Source organism: Paroedura picta, chromosome 4 (assembly GCF_049243985.1).
Source record: "Paroedura picta isolate Pp20150507F chromosome 4, Ppicta_v3.0, whole genome shotgun sequence".
Taxonomy (NCBI): domain Eukaryota; kingdom Metazoa; phylum Chordata; class Lepidosauria; order Squamata; family Gekkonidae; genus Paroedura; species Paroedura picta.
In genome coordinates, this window is record NC_135372.1 from 81900836 (window position 1) to 81923946 (window position 23111).

Below are 23111 nucleotides of genomic sequence, written 5' to 3' on the forward strand. Positions count from 1 at the left end.
CTCTGTTGTCTCCCTCCCCCAATGAAATGGCCTGCCTGAGGAGGTCGGGAAGGCTCCCCCTCTCCTGGCTTTCTGTAAACTATACAGAACTGAATTATTCAAGAGGGCTTTTCAATGCAGGCTATCGACTTGCACTGTATGAAATGCTTCACAAAGCTACTTGGATAAATTATTAGGGACTGTGGTCCATACTTGTGTATCCTATGCTGTAATTTGGTTCCTACTATGTAATTTTGCATAATTTAACGTACCATGTGTAACCCTTATGCTTTGCTTCATGCTTGCTTTTTAGACTCCTGATTAGTTCTACAACCCAAATAATTGTTTACTGAATGCCCTATACTGTTGATTATGTTGCTTCATGCTGTGTACTCCCCTTTGAGTCCCAATGAGAAAGACTATAGAGGACATAAATAATATGTGGAAAGGCACTCCTGGATGTGTGCATATATACTCCTGCAAGATGGATCTCTTCCACCGGGCTTATGATTGCGGCCAGTTCAGACAATCACATAAATTGAACACTGATGGATCTGCTCTCTGTTCCTGCTCACTTATCCTTCAGATTAGAAGAACAATGTATATCCAGTCCCATGTCTACCAACTGGTCCTGTCAATTAGATGTGTATAGTTTTATTGTAGCTATAATAATAAATGAATGGTTGGTTTTAATTGTATTTTATACAAATGGATGTCAACCACCTTGAGATGACCAGTTAGATAGGGGCAATCTATAAATGTAAATAATGAATAAATAAAGATAAATGAAAACCTTAGAATAGAGATCAGAAGATGGGAGACAGAATGGAAACTTAAGATTCTGAAGAGGAGGGAATGGGTTGCAGAGAGCAAGAAAATAAAGAAAAATGGCAAAGACGGGATGCAAGCAGGCTTGTGGTATAGAGATGTAGCCACTAGGAGAGTTGAAAGGACTGATGCAAAGAAAAGAATGGACAAACAGAAATTAGTTCAAGAAAAGAATGTCTTGTAAGGTACAGAGAAAAGGGGAAGGGATAAACAGTGGCCTAAAAAAAGAATTGTATCAGAAAGAATCGCATAACTCACCACAGTTGACTTGGCAAATAGAGAAAAGGGGCCTTCAGGTTGATTTGAATTGGTTACAAGAAGCCATCAACTAATGGTGGATGGGACCTCATCTCCATAGGAAGGGCAAACACCAAGAACTTTTCTTTCTTTTCCTAGTGTCACTGTTGGCAGTAACAACTCTGGTGATTCCTTACCACAGAAGGTATTAGAAAAAATTAATGTGAGCAAACAACACCAGAGGCCTTTGGAGTATACTTGTTCTACTGGCAGCTGGGAAAATAGTTGCCTCTGGAGAACAGGCTGCCTGTCTTGCTTAATAAATAGGGTATGTTTAATGAGGTCACATTGTCCTTGCTCACTCCCTAAAGATATGTTGTACTGTGCTATGTGTTAATTTAGTTTTGTGTATAACCTGATTGTCACAAAAATAGCTGTAATGTTGTTGGCTAGATAGTCTCTTCGGAACCCTTATAGTGCACTATCCAAGTTCCTTTTTCCTTCTTGGGGATAAGATAGTCATATAAAAGACACAGGATGTTGCAATCCCATCAGCTTCTGTCCTGCATCAAAGCCAAACCACTGAGAAGATTTCTGGTGTTAGCATGGTTTCCCATGCTGTGTAGATTTCCCTTTTCTCCAGTATGTTTAATAGTAGTGTTTGCATTTCAAATATTTGCATTTCATTGCATCTTAAATGGGCTGCAGATAGTCTCAGATATTTCACTCAGACAAAAAGCAAATGAAAACTTAAATCACCTGCTGAATCTTAACAAAGACACAGGGGTGTGTTTTTTACATAAATATTTTCTGTTTTTATGCTTTTCTTAAAACAGGAGCAAGCTCAGAAAAGTAAAACGTCTGTGATTAAAAACACCAACTGTCCAGGTGTGTGGCCTTCTGGCTTTTTCTTTGTCCTCCTCAGTTGGGCTATCAGATCTAGACTGGGCTTTCTCCACAGGGGTCTTGTGAAACCCTGGGGCTTCGTCATGGCCCTGGAAGGCTTTTCCGATGGAGTGGGAGTTAATTAATTTTTAATATGTTTTTAATTTTTTTAAAAAGATTATATGACCATATATGGCTATATTGACCTCCTCCCAAAATGGCCAGTGATAGGCCTGAAGGAGTGAGAAGGGGAGGGGCCCCAGTCATAACAATCCTTGCTGGCTGAGGCTCATTGTATATGGTAGTGAATGGAGTCTGGAAAAGTAAGTACTCTTATTTTAACTTAACTGTGCTGGAAGGTGGGAGGCACTAGAGGGGCAGATGCCTACCCCAGACCTGTTCCTGGCCCATTGGAGTAGGCTGCTGAGCCATTTGGGGTGTGGGGGGGGGCAACAGAGTGCTCTCTCCCCCCAGTCCCTCCTACACTGCAGCCAATTCCACCTTTGGGTGAGGACAGAGAGTTGTGCTGTGCCTTCTTGGGCACAATCCACCCCTTCCAGCCACTCTTGGGGACGTTAAAGGGAAAGTGCTGAAGCTGCCCCCCTGCTGGGATGGCCATGGGAGGAGAAGGGATGGACAGGTGAGGCACTTGCCTTCACTTGTGTGCCCAGGCAACCCATTGTGATCCTGCATTTAAAGAGAGAGAGCCATGCAGGGGTGGGAAGTTTGTGATGAGCCTGGCCCTACTGTTTTCATTTGTTGCAGGGAAGAAAAGCTAAGCATGGGTGCAGCACACGTGTTTCTTTTTGGACGGGCATCTCTGTAGCTGTTGTCCCAAAATGGGGGAAGCTCCCTGCAGTATGCGAGAAAGGGGGTCCAAATCCCCACCCCCACAGCTTGATTTCTGCTTGTCCCTCTGGGCTGAAGCCAGCCAACCCCAGGCAAGTTGAGGGAGGCAGAGCACTGGGTCATAGCCAGCCCAACTAAGCCCTACGACCACAGCAGCTAGTTGAGCCACATGCAAGAGCCCCGTTTCTTGCTTGCAGGCCTGGAGCTTGATGAAGGGGGCAAACATAGAAGCAAACACCAATGACAGGAAGGCCACTCCAGAGAGATGCCCAGTGTCAGGGGGGGGGGGGCAGAGACCTGCCGCAGCCCTGTTCCTGCCCCAGCAGAGTACGCTGCTGAGCCATTTCTGGCATTGGGGGGACAGTAGTGATGGAGCGAGATGTCACATCTGGTGGGAGTGTCTGGGTGATGTCACTTCTGGAGACGTGGCTTGTGGGAACATGGCAGGGAGGTGTGGCCTGCTGACATCACTGAAGTATGTTTCAGGAGTTTCTCAATAGTAAAAAGGTTGAGAAAGGCTGCAACATGGATAACTTTGCTTTTACTTCAGCTAGCTGAGCATACTCAAAGTCTAGGACTGAATCTGTCACAATGAGCAGGCAAATCAGCTATAGATCACTCCCTTAAGGAGACACATGCAGGCTAAAAACCAGTATACATTGAATGCCTCTCAATGGTTCAGAAGAAGGTGTTGTTTTTTATACCCCACTTTTCATTGCACCAAACTGTCACACTGTGACAAATTCTAAAGTAGTCATGTGTGCTGTAATATCATAATACTGGTATTTGGTATTTTTCTTTTTTGTTGTTCCATTAGTATTAAACTCCCCCTGTTTTTCAAGTGCCTTTGCATAAACTCAGCTGCACATACTTTTAATTTCTAGGTGCTGGTGGTTGGATGCATAATCCTCCTTGGATTCGGGTTTTAGTGCCTAATACAGGGGTGGTCAAATTGCGGCCTTCCAGATATCCATGGACTACAATTCCCATGAGCCCCTGCCAGCATTTGCTGGAATTGTAGTCCATGGATATCTGGAGGGCCGTAGTTTGACTACCCCTGCCCTAGTGGATGAACTTCGGCAAAATTCTTAATCCCTGGGCCAGTCAGCATTCTCTCAGACTTCTCTCATCCCCACATAACTCACAGGGTGCCTGTTGTTGGGAGAGGAAGGGCAGGCAATTGTAAGACATTTTGAGACTCTTAGACTCTTAGAGCAAAGTGGGATACAACCACTTTGGATACAACTCCTCTTATAAGTTGTTTTACATTGTTTTTCCTTCCTTCACAGTTTGTCAGGCACTAGACTCTCTATAAAAACTAAGCTGATAGGTCATGCTCCTGATTCTCTTGCAAAACTAAGCAGAAAGGGAAAAATAAGTGAAACTGATAGTTTAGCCAGAAAATAGCCATTTGTGAAAGAGCATAATTGCAAATATTCTAATAAATATTTTTGCTGGCTGTAGTTCAGCTACTAGGATCTTGGTTAAGGACTGGTGAACCTGACAGGCAGTGGAAACATGTAGGCAAGAAAACACAACCTACAATCAAATGTTGAGCCATGTAGCCTTTTCTGCTATTCTCCCTACTCAAATTGGGTAGAGAGATGAGTGGAGCAGGTAGCTTGCTGCAAAGTGGGAGCTCTTTGTGTGACTGAGATCTGGTGGCTGAATTTTGTTCAGAGAGTGAGGTCTAATTTAGATGTTAAGCAGTGTGGCTGATGCAATCTATACTATCTCAAACATGCACCTACTGAAAATACCCCTTGTCAAAATATCCCTGCAGAGTGCAGTTTGATATGGTAAAGTCCCCCTACAGCAGCACCAGCTTCCCTATTCAGTGTTTAAATTGGTTGGAAATGCCCTTTAATACCTGTGTCCATCTTGCCTTCATTATCTAGAATATAATCAGCTGTTCAAGTTGAACATTAACCGAAATCACAGAGGTTTCCGAAGAGCAATTCAGGCCAAAGGCATTAAATTTGAAATTTTTCACAAAGGGTAAGTACTTATACCTGATGAAAGTTGGTCACTTCTCTCATAAATTCTAGATTTTGAGGAAAGTTGTTAGTTCTGTGACCCAAGATTTTTTTTTTTTAGGGGGCAGGGGATAAAAATCATTACTATAACCTTCACATGCTTCTGGCTAATCAATATTTTATTATTTTTTGAGGACTCTGGGATTTTTTGGTAGGCTGTATGCATGATGCACAATCTGGGAGGAAGTGTTAAGGCAAAAGCAATTTCTTGGCTACAGTGAATAATTCTTTTGAATATGCGCAGTGTCTCGAATCCAATGGCAGATTTGCATGGGTTGGAGGGAGGTGATTTGGGGCTGCAAAGTTCCAAGAATGAAGTATTCTTGGTGCCCAGGCTGGGTATAATTGTCGGTATTTCACTGAAATTCAGGACTGTTCAGCTTCTGTATCTTAAGACTTTCTTCAGCTTGTGTAGGAATACTTCAATTAAAGAACACAGTCTTCCTTACCAGTCATGTTAATTCCATGCATTTGGCCCCATAAACTGAAAGGTACTGTGCTATGTCCTGTTCTAAACACTGGCTGGGCTCGGGGAGGGGGGGGGGCGGAGGACCCTGCCTGTTACACTGCAGCCATCAAAACTTCATCACTGTCTCACAATGATCATTTGGTAGTCCACTGGCTAAGCAGTAAGGAGAAAAGGCCTTATTTGTAATATGGTCATTATCATAGAAAGTGTCTTGGGTAAAACAAATTGCTCAGTAAGGGATGATGTGTAGCTGACATACAAAATGAACAGTTTTAGTGTCCACCGTAAGGTTTTACAGCCCAGTCTTACAACACGTTATACTGAGGTGACAGGGTGAACCTTTCTATATCAGTTATTTTAATATTAATCTAAACATCACAAGGACTCTGGGTTGGGACACCTAACTGCTTGGGATAGAAAACAACTGATGTGAAGAATTACACTAATTACATTAATTACATTAACCATCTAGGGCAGTGGTCCCCAACCTTTATTAGGCTGGGGACCGGCAGGGCATTGGGCCGCGCCCGCAGGGACCGCGCAGGCCACGCCCACGCTTCCGGACGCGCCCGCGGGCCGCACCCGCGGGCCGCACCCGCGGGCCGCACCCGCGGGCCGCACCCGCGGATCGGGCCGCGCGGGCGCGGCCCGGCCCTGATTTCCTCTCCCCGCCCTCCCGCAGTAAGTAGCTTCCCGGGCTGCAAGCTTGCGGCCTGAGAAGTTTTTTACTGGGGGGGGGCGGGGAGAGGGAGCTGCGGCCCGGCGCCATGGCCTTTGCGGCCCGGCACCGGGCCGCGGCCCGCAGGTTGGGGACCACTGATCTAGAGAATTGCCTTCTTCCTTGTTGTATGAATTCAGAATTTCTGGTAAACTAAATCATTTGATAGAATTGTGACTGATCAGGCTGTAGAACAGCTAGAGGTACAAGCAGGGACCCCTGTAGGAGAAGAAAATCCCTCCCCCTCTAGTGATTCTTGCTTCCTCTGCCACTGACTTTTCTTCACCTTCCCTTCCCCACTGGCTGCTGCCTTTCCCTTTACCTGCATTTTTGCTATCTCCCTCATTGTCCAGCCTAAACCTCTCTGCTCATTTGCTCACCTTTTGTGCCCCCTTTTCCACAAACGACACTCTGCTGGCTCCCCCCCTGCCATGGCTAGGCATCCATACCCTCCTATCTCAATTGCTGCACTGGTTGCCTACCTATGTTGCTACTGCCTTTTTTTGCCCCAAGCTTGCCTCCCTGCCTCCCTCATGGTGTGTGGTGAAGGATGCTCCTAGTCTTCTTCCCCTGCCTGCACCCACCCTTGAGGAGAGGCGATAGTGTCTAAACTAGTGCCCCAGCTTATGTCCTCCTCCCCTCACTGCTCAGCACATGTGCAGATAATGTTCTTCTGTTTGGGGGAATTTAATGTTTTCCACCAGAGCCTTTTGTGGCGCAGAGTGGTAAGGCAGCCGTCTGAAAGCTCTGCCCATGAGGCTGGGAGTTCAAGGTTGATTCAGCCTTCCATCCTTTTGAGGTCGGTAAAATGAGTACCCAGCTTGCTGGGGGTAAACGGTAATAACTGGGGAAGGCACTGGCAAACCACCCCGTATTGAGTCTGCCATGAAAACGCTGGAGGGCGTCACCCCAAGGGTCAGACATGACTTGGTGCTTGCACAGGGGATACCTTTACCTTTAATGTTTTTCCCCAAACTTTGGGAGGTCCCACATGACTGCAGGAACATGTTTTGTAGCTCTGCATGGCTCCAGTCCAGACATAGGGCCATGGTGGGAATTAGATATTAATTATCTTGGCTCAGGGCAGTTCACAGGGAGCATGAAAACTTTTTGTGCACGTTCACCATTTTAAATTTCTTATGGTCCATAAATAGCCCTTAACTGTTCTTTAGGAAATGCCTTGCTCACCTCTGTTAGTTTGCCCATGAGCACCAGGCACACATACTGGCATGATAATGTGTATGATAGTATATCTATGCAGTATATAATTTATTTACTCTTCTTTTTCTATGTCATATAGATTGGGTGAGTTAATAGCTCCCATATGAATCTTTTGTTTAAAATACAGGCTTTATCATAATTTCTCAGCTACAAAGGAATAAATAAGCCAGAAATTATCTTTGTTAGTTTGAAATCTTGAACGACTACATAGCTTTATGACTACGTACAATGACTACCGTGCTGTTTTCAGTTACAGTTGTAAGAGAAGAATCTAATTCTTCCATTGATGCACTGCCTTCTCCCCAGGTCCTTTTTCAGGAGTGACAAACAAGTTGGAATTGCACACTTGAAACTAGACAAACTTGAATCTGAATGTGAAATCAGAGAAATAATTGAGGTACCCTGTTTTGTTTAAAAGTAAGCAATGTTGAAGGAATGAGAAGGGGTTTTTAGTGACCGAAGGGGAAGCACTGTCTAAGTTTTGTTTTTATTATTTATATATATATATATTTGCTTGTTTGAGTATGTATATCTGTTTAGCTATGGTTCAGTGTGTTTTCAGAATAGGTTAGGCTGCAGTTGGCGGAATTTCAGTATGCAAGGAGGATGAAACATCAAGCTGCTTAGAAGAATAAAATAGCTGTATAGCGAAGAAAGAAAAACTTTGTATAAAAAGAGGGCAGAAAAGAGACCTAACTGTTATGTTGTCTTCATACAATTTGTTCTGGAGGAAAGCAGGGAGGAAGTGTGCTCAAAGGAGCAGGAAATCTCCCAACTGCTAGGAACTTGGGAATGGTTTCTGATGCCTCCCTATCTACAGAGACTCAAGTCATCAGAGTAAGACAGCTGGGATTTTACCACCTTTGCCAAACTAAGCTACTAGTGCCCTACCTGGCCCTGGAACACCTGGCTACAATAATTCATTCAATGGTCACCTGCAGATTAGAGGTGATTGTGGGCCTACCCTTGTCTCTGGCCTGGAAATTGCAACTAATTCAGAATACAGTGGCAAAAGTCCTCACTAGACAACACTGGAGGGCCCGTATCTGGCCTGTACCCAGGCAGCTGCACTGGCATCCAGCTGAATTCCAGATCAAGTTCAAGGTAAATGGCCTTTAAGATCATTTGTGGTCTGGGGCCGATTTACCTGAGGGACCACCTAACTGATTATATCCTCCCACCAAGAGTGCTTTGCTCTGCCAATGTGAACAGGCTTGGTGATCCCTGACCCAAGAGGTGTACATTTGACCTCAACCAGGGCCTTCTTGGTCCTGGCCCCGACCTGGTGGAATGAGCTCTTGGAAGAGCCATGCCAGTAGACCATGAGGCCGGCACACAGGTCTGCCATTTGTCTCCAGAGCTAGATGCCCTGTCCCCTGTGGCCATTCTGAGTCACTGCACTCCACCTGCTTCAGAATCTATGAATTCAGTTTAGGAAGAGAGTGCATGGTCAGGAGAATGTGTCCCTTCTGGCCTAACCTCTACTAGAATTCTCCACTGGGAGTATTTTCCACACTTTTCTGAGGAAGACCGCTGTGGCCTAAGGCTTTGCAATGCTAAGGATCAGAGACCTGTCATTCTCTTTATTGGAAGGACGTAGCTTTCATCTTCTGTCTCTGTTGCGACCTCATAAGGGGCCAAAGAGTTTTTCTCTGTGATAGGGAATCACAGTGATGCACCTACTGATACTTCAACCACAAGTTACAGTGGTTGACAGTGTTGGGAGCTAGAGATTGGGCTGAAGACTACATAACATCGAGGCTGCCATCTGCTGAGAATTTAGAAGCTGCCTTAGTTTTGAGATTATTCTTCCCAAGATTAACCTAATCAGGAACACAGGTTCTTGTAGAAGTTCCTCAGAAGAGAAAGCAGAAAAGGAAGAGCCTTGTTGGCCTGTCTGAGGGAGAATATGCTCTTCCTTCAGCCTCAGAATCTGTCCTTGGATTAAATAGTGTCTTTGGAAAACTCAACAGTGGCCACAGGATTGGAAAAGGTCAGTTTACATTCCTATCCCAAAGAAGGGCAATGCCAAAGAATGTTCAAAGAATGTACCGTACCATTGCACTCATTTCTCATGCTAGCAAAGTTATGATCAAAATCCTACAAGCTAGCCTCCAGCAATATGTGGACCGAGAACTTCCAGAAGTACAGGTAGGATTTCGACAAGGCAGAGGAACTAGAGATCAAATTGCCAACATACGCTGGATCATGGAGAAAGCTAGGGATTTCCAGAAGAACATTTACTTCTGCTTCATTGACTATACTAAAGCCTTTGATTGTGTGGAGTACAACAAATTGTGGCAAGTTCTTAAAGAGATGGGAATACCAGAGCATCTTATCTGTCTCTTGAGAAACCTGTATGCAGGTCAAGAAGCAACAGTGAGAACTGGGCATGGAATCACTGATTGGTTCAAAATTGAGAGAGGAGTTCGGCAAGGCTGTATACTGTCACCTTGCCTATTTAACTTGTATGTGGAGCACATCATGAGAAAGGCGGGGTTAGAGGAGTCACAAATTGGGATCAAGATTGCAGGGAGAAATATCAACAACCTCAAATATGCAGATGATACCACTCTAATGGCAGAAAGCAAAGAGGAACTAAAGAGCCTTTTGATGCGGGTAAAGGAGGAGAGTGCAAAAGTTGGCTTGAAACTCAACATCAAGAAAACAAAGATCATGGCATCCGGCCCTCTCAATTCTTGGCAAATAGATGGGGAAGAAATGGAGGTAGTGACAGATTTTATTTTCCTGGGCTCCAAGATCACTGCAGATGGGGACTGCAGCAAAGAAATTAAAAGACACTTGCTCCCGGGGAGGAAAACTATGGCAAATCTAGACAGCATCCTAAAAAGCAGAGACATCGCCCTGCCAACTAAAGTGCATCTAGTCAAGGCTATGGTCTTCCCAGTTGCAATGTATGGCTGTGAAAGTTGGACCATAAGGAAGGCTGAGCGTCAAAGAATTGAGGCTTTTGAACTCTGGTGCTGGAGAAGACTCCTGCGAGGACTGCAAGGCGAACAAACCGGTCAGTCCTAGAGGAGATCAGCCCTGACTGCTCCTTAGAAGGCCAGATCCTGAAGATGAAACTCAAATACTTTGGCCACCTCATGAGAAGGAAGGACTCCATGGAGAAGAGCCTAATGCCGGGAGCGATTGAGGGCAAAAGAAGAAGGGGATGACAGAGAATGAGGTGGCTGGATGGAGTCACTGAAGCAGTAGGTGCAAACTTAAATGGACTCGGGGGAATGGTAGAGGACAGGAAGGCCTGGAGGATCATTGTCCATGGGGTCGCGATGGGTCGGACACGACTTCACACCTAACAACAACAACAAAAGTAAGGCCAGTTGCCAAATATCCACCACTGGCAAATTCAGGGTTTTCATGGAGGGGGGAGAGTACATCTTTTGCAAGGGAGGTCAGGTCCCTCCCCTTATCCAGAAAAGCCTTGCCAAAAGAATCTGGAAAGGGGGTTGTATACTGGCATGTTCCCTATAGTAGGTATTTTGAGATGCTAGATTGCCAAGAAAATGATATACCCCTACTCCTCAATTCCCCTACTCCTATGCTTGAAGCCTGAGTTAAGAGTGCAGTGGCTTGGTGACCAAAGGGGCAGTGAACTTGGATCAGGAGACAAAAGGTGGGGCTGAATGGAGGCTCCCTGTTCAGTTGGGTCTAGAAGAGCTTGGAGTGTGCCTAGGCCTGTCAGGAAAAGCTCTGGTGCCATAGGAGTATAAGAGTCCTCTGAGGAGGACTGCTGATGGCTGCGAGATCCTACAGTTGCTTCTGGGAAGGTAGGGAGAAAAGAAAGAGGGAACCTTAATACCTGTGACTGTGGAACCTTTTTTTTATGCCTTGCCTTTTTATCACTGGAGATTTCTCACCACTGAATGGTTAAGCCAGTTGTTCTGAGTGAAGGAAAGCCCTTTCTACACTGGAACTTTGTTAGGGGGGAGCAAGCTGCATTTGCCAGCTGTTTCCGTGGAGACCCCCCCCCCACTGCCATACTGTGGAATGAGGACTGTGCTGCTTTCCTGGATGGAGGTTATGGCAGTGAGGGTGGGGAGACGGGACACGTAGGCAGCGTTGATGCTTTGGCTGGGATATCTTGGCCCAAGAGCTGTGGGAGGGTGTTGAAATAGCAGAACTTTGCTGTGAGGGTGGTTCTGCTGCCCACTCACTGTCCCTGCTGGCTCTTGGGTGAGGTGAGGAAGGGACAGCAGCTGCAGAGCAGTTAGTGTTCACTGGTGGCTGATGCCTGGAGGGTGCCCAAGAATGGGAAAGCTTCCATTTTTGCTTCAGGCCTGACTAACATTTGGAGGTTCAGTGCAGAGGGAAGGCTAGTTGCCGCTTACTAACTCCACTGAACCTTCCCTGGGGAGAGGGAAGTGGCAGCAGAGCCAACAGGATTCTCCAGTCTCACAAAAGACGGCTCTTGATGTTTTTGTGCCAGTTAAATGGTTGGGGCTGCTACAGGTAGGTATTTTCACTGGGAGTGAAAGGGAGCTTCTCCCTGTCCCTTTCTCTGGTGGAGGGGGGGGTTGAATTTTTTCACATGATAGTCTAGGATTGAAGGCTCTGGAAATTCATCCAGCTACAGAACAGGCAGAACCAATTACAGTTTGTTGGGTTTCAGGCTTTGTAATTAAGCTTCTTTTGCATGTAGGTTTTGGATGGCAGGAAATCTACTGGAGGAAAACTAGAAGTGAAAGTGCGACTCAGAGAGCCACTCAGTGGACAAGATCTTCAAACAATTACAGAAAACTGGCTAGTCCTTGAACACTAGTTGCATCTAAGGTAGGAATATCTTTATTTCCTGTGTATACTGCTACTAGGGCTATGAACATATAGTGAGTATATGTTTATAGTTACAAGTGAATTAGTTACATAAGTTTCCATCATATCTTGGCTTTCTGTGTTGCAGCTCAAAAGTCACTCCGACCACAATTACAGCAAGGCTGTTGCTCCTTCGTTTTACATGTAGGATGCACTGAAACTGTCAGCCTATGGTTTGGAAGTGCTGTTTGTTTATAGGGTGGAATAGTTGAAGTTGATTCTAAACTTTCATTCATGACAAGCTTTGCTGGACGCATCTATGAATTTTTACTTCTGGAATTTTCCCTTCCTTACTATAGGTTCAGAAAGGTTAAAAACTACAGAATGGACTGAATATACATAGAGCTTCTACAAGCACCAAAGATGTTCAATGAATGCACTACTGAACATAACATCTATTTTTCATAACTATCATATAGTATGAGTTGGTAAGCTTTGTAAGTCTATTACATGGAAAAAAGGTACTAGAAATAATGGGCTGGAGCTAGTGGGAAAGCATTCTGGAGGAGTGGGCACACTAGATTCATTCCGACTGCCCCCTTCTCCCAAGAACTGCTGTTTGTTCCAAAAATCTTCTGAAAGCCGAAGAACTCTAGTGAACAAAATGCACACCACCTTCTCTTGGACTAACCCACTGACAGACTGTCCTGCCTTAAAGCCTTGTTGAGACTAATATTGTTACTACTACATGAATGTTATTTAAGGTGTATTTAATGTTCTCTTATGCAAAGGAAGGGCATGTTTTCAGAGGTAAATTTTATTTTAATAGATGGGTGGTATATAAACTAAAATATCTTGTGGTGTTTGCCCTGGAATAAATTCTGTTCTTGCATACAGGAAATTTCAGTCAAGCAGCTGCTGCTCAAAATGCCTGTAAATTGCTCTTTTCTTAATTGCCTGCAATGAGGAGTTCTTCAAGCTACTGCTACATCTCTCACCTTTTCTGTATATGCACAAGCACCACCTTGTTTAGAGTAACTACTTAATGAACATTCTAAAAGGACCCTATGAACAACTTTTAACTAGGAGCCATCTGCCTCTACCCCTTGAAATGCATGAGACAGCACTAGTTTTTTAGAGCTTTAGGAGGCTAGTGCTCTTAAGTTTTCTAGAATGGTTATAAGGTATAATCCTGGGGATCTAAAATTGCCTGTGTTTTCCCCATCGTCAGGCAGGCCCTTAGAGGTGGGATAGAAGAGCCTCTTGTGGCGCAGAGTGGTAAGGCAGCCGTCTGAAAGCTTTGCCCATGAGGCTGGGAGTTCAATCCCAGCATCCAGCTGAAGGTTGACTCAGCCTTCCATCCTTCCGAGGTCGGTAAAATGAGTACTCAGCTTGCTGGGGGGTAAACGGTAATGACTGGGGAAGGCACTGGCAAACCACCCCGTATTGAGTCTGCCATGAAAACGCTAGAGGGCGTCACCCCAAGGGTCAGACATGACTCGGTGCTTGCACAGGGGATACCTTTACCTTTGCCTTTATGTAAGAGAATAAGCCTACGGCAGCAAAACTCCCCCCACGCACAGGCTCCCTTCCAAGACATAGAGGTCTACTCTGGAACTATCATTTCGGCTTCTGTCTTCCTAAGAGGATGGAGACAATACAGTATTCAGACTTTAATTTTAATAAATTTAATATACAAAACTACATGTTGAAAATAAAAATATAATATGCAGTCTTTTGCAGTGTTAACTGAATTTTAAAAGTACATTTTTTCTTTAAACAAGTACTCATTTTTTAACAATATTGTCATTAAGGTCATTTAAAGGCTATGGTTGAAGCAAACCAGTCAATACTATTTTGCACAAACATAACTCAAACAAGTGATTTTTTAAATTATTTTTGGTAGGGGAAAGGAGGAAAACTTCAGTCATTTTTCCCCACTATCTGTAACTTAAATCAAGCCTAAAGGTACTGAAGTAACTGCTTCTGTGGAAAAACTGGAATACCATCTCTTGTTGTTAAGCTTAGCAGCTATGTAGTTCTTTTTGATATTCCATAAGTAAAACAGAGTGCTGACTGTTGCAAAAAATTGTAAAAATCTACTTGCATTTTTATAAAGAAAAACAAAACCAGGCCACGTAAGAAGGCTTTAATCTGCAGGGCCTTTGTTCTGTAGAGGATTTCCAAGGTGCTTACTAATGAGTGACAGGTTTGAGCACCTGAATTTGTGTCAATAGAGCAGTCTAAGAATCATATTAATAACATGTGCCCAGCCATTCAAAAGAATTCATTTTAATGGGATTAATTTATCCTGCCCTTTATTCTTGGGCCCAGTTCTAACATACTTGACTCCCCTCAGTGTCTTAGCTGCAGTTTGGCATAGGCTTTTAGCAAGGTTTTATTAATCTTAGGCAAGCGGTAGCAACTCACTCACAAAAGGAGCTGTATGTATATTAAACTATACTTTGCAATTTACCATAGCTGGTATTGTTCTATACAAATGCAATTTTCCTAAGACTAAAAACATAGGAGATGCCATACTGGATCAGGCCAGATGCCCATCCAGCCCAACACTTGTCCAGTGGCTGAAAACCAGGTGCCATCAGAAGTAGACCTGCAGCAATTATTGTCTACTTGCTGCTAGAAGGACAATCACAGTTGCTGCTCCAGTTTCAGATCTGTTTGACCTTGGGGTCCTAGCCCTAGTTTCTTTGTTCGTTATTTTCTTGTAGCTGGATGGTAATTAATCAGAACAGTAACTGCTGTTTCAAGAAAGGCTAAACTTGCCTTCTCTCCTGTCCAGCTTTTCCCACTCAATAACAGTTTCTCAGGGATGAAGACTAGATTTAACGTTTATGCTCATTACCAGTTTTTGTATGCTGCAGCAAGAGGGTTCAAACTGCTCCTCCTAGGTGGAGCAGAGTGCAAGCCAGACATGCAATAGCAGCCAAACTATTCTAGTTCTCACAGGCTAGCTTTACATGGTGCTGCTACTATCAAGTGTTAGGTAAGTGCAGGCTTAATGCTAGGGATAATATACATACAATACACACCACTCAAGGGAGGATGTTACCTTTTTGTAAAGAAAAAAAGAAAGCAAGACCAACTGGAAAAAAAACAGGCATATCATGTTAACTGCTCTTGAAAGTTAACAGGGCTCATCCCTGTGATAGATTCTTTTGCAATTTGCAGAAAAGGTAACTTTGAAGCAGTTGTTTGCTAAATTGTCAATCTGAAGGGACAGTTTGAAGAAAAACAAGGTAAAATGATCCTATTTAGACACATACACACGCACACACACAAATGCAAGCTTTAATTTACATACTGCTTCTAGAGAGAGATACTTCTGTTTTCCTTGAACAGACTTGGGGTAGACCCTCGGACATACTGCTTGTTCTGTACATGTCAACAGAATATCCCACGGTGTCTCAGAGGTTTTTTGACCAATAATCTGGTCAAAAATAAATGTAAACAATACTATTTAAGTGTCTAGAGAAATTAATCACAAACGGCAGTATAATGAGGTCAGAATGGAGGTCTTGATTGTTTCTTCATAATAATTTCATCTACAAACATTACAAATGTGTACAATTCCTTTTCTTTTATTTATGTCCTAGTGCTCTCTGCACCCATCTGAGCATTGAATACATGACCATAATTGTCTTAAAACATGACCGTTGGTTTTTAATCTGTAACAGAAGTATATTAGCTGCAAAGATAGCATAGCAATTTTATAGTATAGAAGCTGCCCTGATCCTGTTCATTGACAAATGCATAGACGATTCAGAATTATGGAACAACTGTTCTCACCCTCTCATAATAGTGTTAACAAAAAGCTTAATTTTCCAGTTTTTTAAAGTGCAAATGATTCAGATACAACTGCTGCTGGAACAGGTCTGAACAGAAAATGAAGTCCTCCTATGAGATGTTTTCCAGAATATAGAAGATGAGCTCCATGATCACTGGGCCTTCACTCAGCTGACATGCCCCTCCATGAATCACTGGAACTAAGGCACTGTCCAGGTCATTCATATACTGAGAGGGCAGCGGTTGGCCATTACTCCCAGCCTGGTAGCCAACCTACAACACAGACAAAATATGATTCAGGTTGGGAACAGCAAAAGGCAGACTGCAATATTGCTAAGGTTGAAGCAAGGTCATTCAATCTCTCACACTGCATAAGAACACTTATTTTCCATGAAGTAATGCCAATCAAAGCAGGCCTGAGGGATACCCCAGAAAATTCTTTTCAGACATCATCGTTCAGGATTACAGATAAAAAACCAAACACAAAAAGTGTGATGAAAATTTCAATGTGTTTTCATGCACATATATGTAATGTCTTAAATTTACAGCTTCTGAGGTGAAAAGATTATGGGCAAGTGTTTATGATTACATTACAATGGGCAGTAAGTCCTATCTCCCTGTTTCATATCCAGCATTTAAAAAGAAATCAAACATTGTGACAGGGACATAAACAACAGTGCTTAGGTCTCTCTTCAGTAGAAAAATATGCTCCGTATTTTATATAACAGCTAAGATCTTAGCATGAATACATGCAGACTCTGAAGTTTACAACCCTATTAGCTTTAAAGGTTACCAATTCTAGATGGTGAATAATTGCTATGAGGCACAAGATCCTCCTGATTTTTTTTCAGGTTGCTCTCAATTCCTGCAGCCCTTCCCATATTTAGAAAGAACATTTCCATTCGCACTAGGCTGCTGAAGTGGGAAGGGCCAATGACATTTTCCTCTCCCCTCAGCGGAGCCACATTGGCAGAAAAAAGAAAGAAAATTGTTTTTATACTTCTTTTGTCCCTTGACCCATCTAGCTTTTTCTCCACATGGTTCTGGTGACCTCAGGAATAATCTTTCAAGAGTTTCAGAAGAAACTTTGGGAAAACTGACTACAAATTTGTCCTGTGAAGTCTATATAGTAACAAAATGGGTCTTAGGTTTTTTAAACTATTACTATTAAACTATTAGAATTGTAAAACTGTCCACCTTTTAAAACTGATGCATGGATACTATGGGGAAGAAACATACAGTAAAAGGTGCTTACAGCCTAAAACTGATGAAGCTCCACTTCAACTACCAACCAAAAAGAAAAAAAATCATGCTACCAGTGTTCCTTTTAACCTTTTTAACCATCCCTTCCCTTGGCGGAATAAGTGTTTTTCCTCTACAACGAGTTGATTTGACTTACTTGATCAGCATCAAGTGTAACCCGTAGGCCCAATTTGGTCATTCCATCTTCCTTCAACAGCTTCAGGTGAGGGCACAAGGCTAAGCAGAAAGCCTTGGCCACATTCTCAGTCAACCTACTGTGGTCTGCTGGGTCACTTAAGCCATTATGCTGCTCATCATTTTCCAAAAAAAAAACCTGAAGGAAAAGATTACTCTAGACTCAGCACAAACAACTCATAACTTTCTGAATTTCTATACTAAAAATGCACTTGCTTTTACATTTATAGACATGATCTAGGCAATTTTTATTATTCAGTTAAAACCTGTTAGGGTAGGAGGGGTTGTGCTTATTAAGCAAAGAAGCAGGCTTTGAGAAACACAAAATAAAAAGGAAATGGAAGGTAACTAGGCATCCTGCAGCGAGACCAAATATTACAAAGAAATCCATTCTGTCATCTCAGTATTTAGCAGACAACTCCAGCCTGCTCAAGATTTTGTTCACGATGAAACATTACAGTTAAAAAAAACTGAAAACTCCTGCCACTAGTATCAAAAGAGGCAGAGATATTTGTCAGAATAATGTAGGTAGGGCAAGGAAGACAGAGGTGTTTTAAAACATCCCCTGGAAATCAGCATGGGATATACAGATATGTTAGTATGTATAGGAGCTGCACACGGCACTCTCTCTATAGTGTATATTAATTAGGAATACAATTATATTCAATTCTTGTATATAATACACAATTAACCTCATGAAGTTGTTAGGGAAAAAATTTCTGATTAACAGATAAAAAAACCTATATCATACAAAGTCACACTCATACTAGAACAAGACACAGAGCAGTTTTATTTCCTCACCTCTGTCCATCTAATGACCTTCCCATTTGCTTTATACTCTGAACCATGGAATATCTTCACACTTGTGATAGACTCCATGGATTTCCCATCAATGGGGCTTACAACACTAGAAAGAGAGAAAAGGCTCTCTGTTAGCAGAATGATTCTTAAATGCTACACTTTTGAAGTTGTGGCTAAACAGACATAGCTCAGAAGCCAACATGAAAGCAATATTTCATCATTAAGACAACTTTATGTTATAGCAAAGGGCTATATTTATTTTAAAATGTATCAATTACTCCCTGTGTATTTGAGGTGGCTAATAAATTAAAAAAAATAAAAACTGATCAAATGTCCAAATATTGCCACTGACAGCATCATCATACTTCTTAAAAGGCTCACTGAAAGAACTGCACAGCTTTATACTGACTCCTAAAATCCAAAGTGAAACCCTACGCACTGAATAAGGAGCCAGTTCCAAAGAGCCAGAGCCACAAATGAAAAGGTTCTTGTACTCTTAATTCAGAATCTGGCATTATTGGAGGACCTCATCTGGCATGGGCATTTGTGCAGAAAGAAGCAGGTCTTTGCGATTTTCCACATGGCAAAATATGTGCACAGCAAGATCTGTGGAAATTTTGCACAGAAATACTTCCATACATATTTTAATCAAACTAGTTTAATGGGTTAATATGTTTCAAGCAGCATTCCAGAACAGTAAAGTCATTCATGCTACATACTGATTGTTGTTGTTGTTGTCAGGTGCGAAGTCATGTCCGACCCATCGCGACCCCATGGACAATGATCCTCCAGGCCTTCCTGTCCTCTACCATTCCCCAGAGTCCATTTAAGTTTGCACCGACTGCTTCAGTGACTCCATCCAGCCACCTCATTCTCTGTCGTCCCCTTCTTCTTTTGCCCTCAATTGCTCCGAGCATTAGGCTCTTCTCCAGCGAGTCCTTTCTACTCATGAGGTGGCCAAAGTATTTGAGTTTCATCTTCGGGATCTGGCCTTCCAGGGAGCAGGCAGGGCTGATCTCCTCTAGGACTGACCGGTTTGTTCACCTTGCAGTCCAAGGGATTAGTGCAGGTTAAATCAAGGATCTGTAGCAATCTGGAAACCTATGAAGATTTATGGGGGAAGGGGGCAGCACCTGATTTCTCTCCCTTATTCTTTCACCCCATGTTATTTAATTTCCTTCTCCTGGCAGCCTGCATACTCCCACTTTTTCCAGCTTCCTTCTCTGCTTTCCCTATCTGCGACCATCTTCAGCCTTATTGATGTGGAATACATCTTCTAGCATGCCCCATCAAACAGATACAAGGACCTGACATCTGTAGATCTGCCCACGGAGTGTGGCAGAAGATGTAGAGCCAGCAGCCACACCACTATTGGGGCCCTTGATCACAGTTGCCATGCCCACGAGGCCTTGGGCAGTGGCCATGCCACCTCCAGACTCCTGCACCACTAGCGAGGGCCTTGGCAGCTACCCCACCCACAAAGCCTTGGCAGCAGCCATGCCAGCTCTGGGAGCCTAGCCAGTGCCTGTCGCACCAGTGGAGGCCAAACTGGGGGAGGCCTGAGGAGAAGGTAAACATGGGGGGGGGGAAGTGTGTGTGTTTGTGTGTTCGTTTGGGTGGGAGGGAGGGGAGGAGGCTGGAAAACCAAAAAGTAAGGAGAAATGGGAGGGGGAATGGAGTCTGTGTGTGTGAATGAGGGAGGGGAGAGGAACCAAGGAGGAGGTAGGGAAACAAGCAGGTAAGGGAGGAAATGGTGGGGGAGGTCTCTGTGTACGTGTGTTTGCAAGGGTGGGGGGAAGAACCAAGAAGGTGATTGGGAAACCAACAGGTAAGGGAGGAGGGGGTAAGGAAAGGGAGTCCTTTTGTATGTGTATGTGTACATGTGTTTACAAGGCAGCCCTGACCAAATAGCCCCAGAGCACGTTTGTATTCCACATACCCTCTGAGACTGACTGTCAGTAGATTTTTTTTATTATACCAGTAATAAAGCCCATTGCATACTGTAATCAAAGGGCACGAGCTCATTGTTTGGAGTGGGTTTTGTGCACAATACTCCTGGCTCATGTCTGGTTCAAGCACACCTAGAAAGTGTGGAATCCAGAACATGAATCTACACATATCTGGCAATCTTACCTCCTCTCTGCAATGTATTTGTGACCTCAAATAGGCCAGAGGGTGCTATGTGGCTGGCTGGGTTGCGGAGACATTATGCCCTTTTGAGGCCCCACTTTCAAACTTCAAGGAATACTTCCAACCCAGAAGTAGCCATCCTCCAAGTGGAACCTGGAGAGTTCCAGGAATTACTACTCGTCTCCAGACTACAAAGATGAGCTCCCCAGGCAAATTACTGCTTTTGAGGCAAGACTCTGTAGCAGTGTATCTTGTCCTTCGCTATGAGAGGGTGGGGAGCAGCAGTGGCCTGCAAGTCTGATAGCTCCAGAAAGGACTCTTCCCCTTGCCTTTTACTGACTGAAACCAGAAGGTTTATGTTATTGTTGCAGTTACCTAGCAGTCCTATCTATTGCCACTGGGGACATCCACTTCTTAAAGCTACTATCATTTTTAGCAGTTTTGATGCCCCAACATATTCTTTTTTCAAATTACTCTGTAGACCTGAGGCTTTTCTCAGAAACATCTGAACGTCTGTTCAGGGCCCCAATCTCTAGATTGAAACAGCCGCAGATGGGTCTACGCTGGGAATTAAATATATTGATATATGTATACTTTAACACCTTTTATAATTGTTTTGCTTGATTTTGGTTTTTCAAATGGGACAAACGATGACTTTTCCATATTAAATATGGAACTTTTTAAAAGAAAAATCTCAAAAGCTCTCCACAATAGTACTCTTGATGCTGAAAGAACACTTTGTTACAACCAAATTTTCTTTGGACAATATACTAGAAACATTGCTTTAAGAGAAGAGAATGTTTTTAATGGACGGAACAAGTTCCTCGCCCCAGTGCTGCAAACAAAAAAGCTCCACATTCCAAGCTACTGCAAAGGCAAGGAGGATACTGTTCATTTATTTATGCATTCATTCAATTTATAGACCACCTTATTCCTTAGACTCAAGGCAGATCACATAATTGTTGTTGTTGTTATGTGCGAAGTCGTGTCCGACCCATCGCGACCCCATGGACAATGATCCTCCAGGCCTTCCTGTCCTCTACCATTCCCCGGAGTCCATTTAAGTTTGCACCTACTGCTTCAGTGACTCCATCCATCCACCTCATTCTCTGTCGTCCCCTTCTTCTTTTGCCCTCGATCTCTCCCAGCATTAGGCTCTTCTCCAGGGAGTCCTTCCTTCTCATGAGGTGGCCAAAATATTTGAGTTTCATCTTCAGGATCTGGCCTTCTAAGGAACAGTCAGGGCTGATCTCCTCTAGGACTGACTGGTTTGTTCGCCTTGCAGTCCAAGGGACTCGCAAGAGTCTTCTCCAGCACCAGAGTTCAAAAGCCTCAATTCTTTGACGCTCGGCCTTCCTTATGGTCCAGCCATACATTGCAACTGGGAAGACCATAGCCTTGACTAAACGCACTTTTGTTGGCAGGGTGATGTCTCTGCTTTTTAGGATGCTGTCTAGATTTGCCATAGCTTTCCTCCCCAGGAGCAAGCGTCTTTTAATTTCTTTGCTGCAGTCCCCATCTGCAGTGATCTTGGAGCCCAGGAAAATAAAATCTGTCACTATCTCCATTTCTTCCCCTTCTATTTGCCAGGAATTGAGAGGGCCGGATGCCATGATCTTTGTTTTCTTGATGTTGAGTTTCAAGCCAACTTTGGCACTCTCCTCCTTCACCCGCATCAACAGGCTCTTTAGTTCCTCTTCACTTTCTGCCATTAGAGTGGTATCATCTGCATATCTGAGGTTGTTGATATTTCTCCCTGCAATCTTGATCCCAATTTGTGACTCCTCTAATCCCGCATTTCTCATGATGTGCTCTGCATACAAGTTAAATAGGCAAGGCGACAGTATACAGCCTTGCCGAACTCCTTTCTCAATTTTGAACCAGTCAGTGATTCCATGTTCAGTTCTCACTGTTGCTTCTTGACCTGCATATAAATTTCTCAAGAGACAAATAAGATGCTCTGGTATTCCCATCTCTTTAAGAACTTGCCACAATTTGTTGTGCTCCACACAATCAAAGGCTTTAGCATAGTCAATGAAGCAGAAGTAGACGTTCTTCTGGTACTCCCTAGCTTTCTCCATGATCCAGCGTATGTTGGCAATTTGATCTCTAGTTCCTCTGCCTCTTCGAAATCCTGCCTGTACTTCTGGAAGTTCTCGGTCCACATATTGCTGGAGCCTAGCTTGTAGGATTTTGAGCATAACTTTGCTAGCATGAGAAATTAGTGCGATGGTGCGGTAGTTTGAACATTCTTTGGCATTGCCCTTCTTTGGGATTGGAATGTAAACTGACCTTTTCCAATCCTGTGGCCATTGTTGAGTTTTCCAAATTTGCTGGCATATTGAGTGTAGCACTTTTACTGCATCGTCCTTTAAGATTTTGAATAGTTCAACTGGAATGCTGTCACTACCACTAGCTTTATTGTTGCTCAGACTTCCTAAGGCCCATTTGACTTCACATTCCAGGATGTCTGGCTCCAGGTCAGTAACTACCCCATTGTGGTCATCAGGGATGTTAAGCTCGCTCTTGTATAGTTCTTCTGTATAATTTTGCCACCTTTGTTTGATCTCTTCTGCTTCTGTGAGGTCCCTACCATTTTGGTCCCTTATCATACCCATCTTTGCATGAAACGTTCTCTTCATATCTCCAATTTTCTTGAAAAGATCTCTGGTCCTCCCCATTCTATTGTTTTCTTCTATTTGTTTGCACTGTTCATTTAAGAAGGCATTCTTATCTCTTCTAGCTTTTCTCTGGAATTCTGCATTCAATTGGGTGTATCTTTCTCCCTTGCCTTTCACTTCCCTTCTCTCCTTAGCTATTTGTAAAGCTTCCTCAGACAGCCATTTTGATTTCTTGCATTTCTTTTTCTTTGGGATGGTTTTAGTTGCTACCTCTTGTACAATGTTGCGAACCTCCGTCCATAGTTCTTCAGGCACTCTGT

The 23111-nt window shown here is 43.5% G+C and overlaps 2 protein-coding genes across 17 annotated transcripts in view; one reads left to right on the forward strand and one right to left on the reverse strand.

Moving 5' to 3' along the window:
• The window catches only part of CC2D1B (coiled-coil and C2 domain containing 1B), a 51239-nt gene extending 38343 nt beyond the window's left edge, over positions 1–12896 (forward strand). For 10 of the 12 annotated variants that reach the window (XM_077333749.1, XM_077333751.1, XM_077333750.1 and 7 more), the window contains 5 exons: positions 1881–1932; positions 4677–4776; positions 7529–7619; positions 11886–12016; positions 12355–12896. In XM_077333749.1, the coding sequence (XP_077189864.1) occupies positions 1881–1932; positions 4677–4776; positions 7529–7619; positions 11886–12005 (363 nt within the window). In that variant the 3' untranslated portion in view covers positions 12006–12016; positions 12355–12896. Of the gene's footprint in view, positions 1–1203; positions 1360–1880; positions 1933–4676; positions 4777–7528; positions 7640–11885; positions 12017–12354 lie in introns of those variants that run through there. The other 2 variants (XR_013230312.1, XM_077333757.1) reach the window with 2 other exon arrangements.
• Positions 12897–13667: 771 nt separating this feature from the next.
• The window catches only part of ZFYVE9 (zinc finger FYVE-type containing 9), a 71373-nt gene continuing 61929 nt past the window's right edge, over positions 13668–23111 (reverse strand). For 4 of the 5 annotated variants that reach the window (XM_077333745.1, XM_077333743.1, XM_077333746.1 and 1 more), the window contains 3 exons: positions 18041–18146; positions 17202–17378; positions 13668–16075 (listed from right to left, as the gene is read on the reverse strand). In XM_077333745.1, the coding sequence (XP_077189860.1) occupies positions 15914–16075; positions 17202–17378; positions 18041–18146 (445 nt within the window). In that variant the 3' untranslated portion in view covers positions 13668–15913. Of the gene's footprint in view, positions 16076–17201; positions 17379–18038; positions 18147–23111 lie in introns of those variants that run through there. The other variant, XM_077333747.1, reaches the window with a different exon arrangement.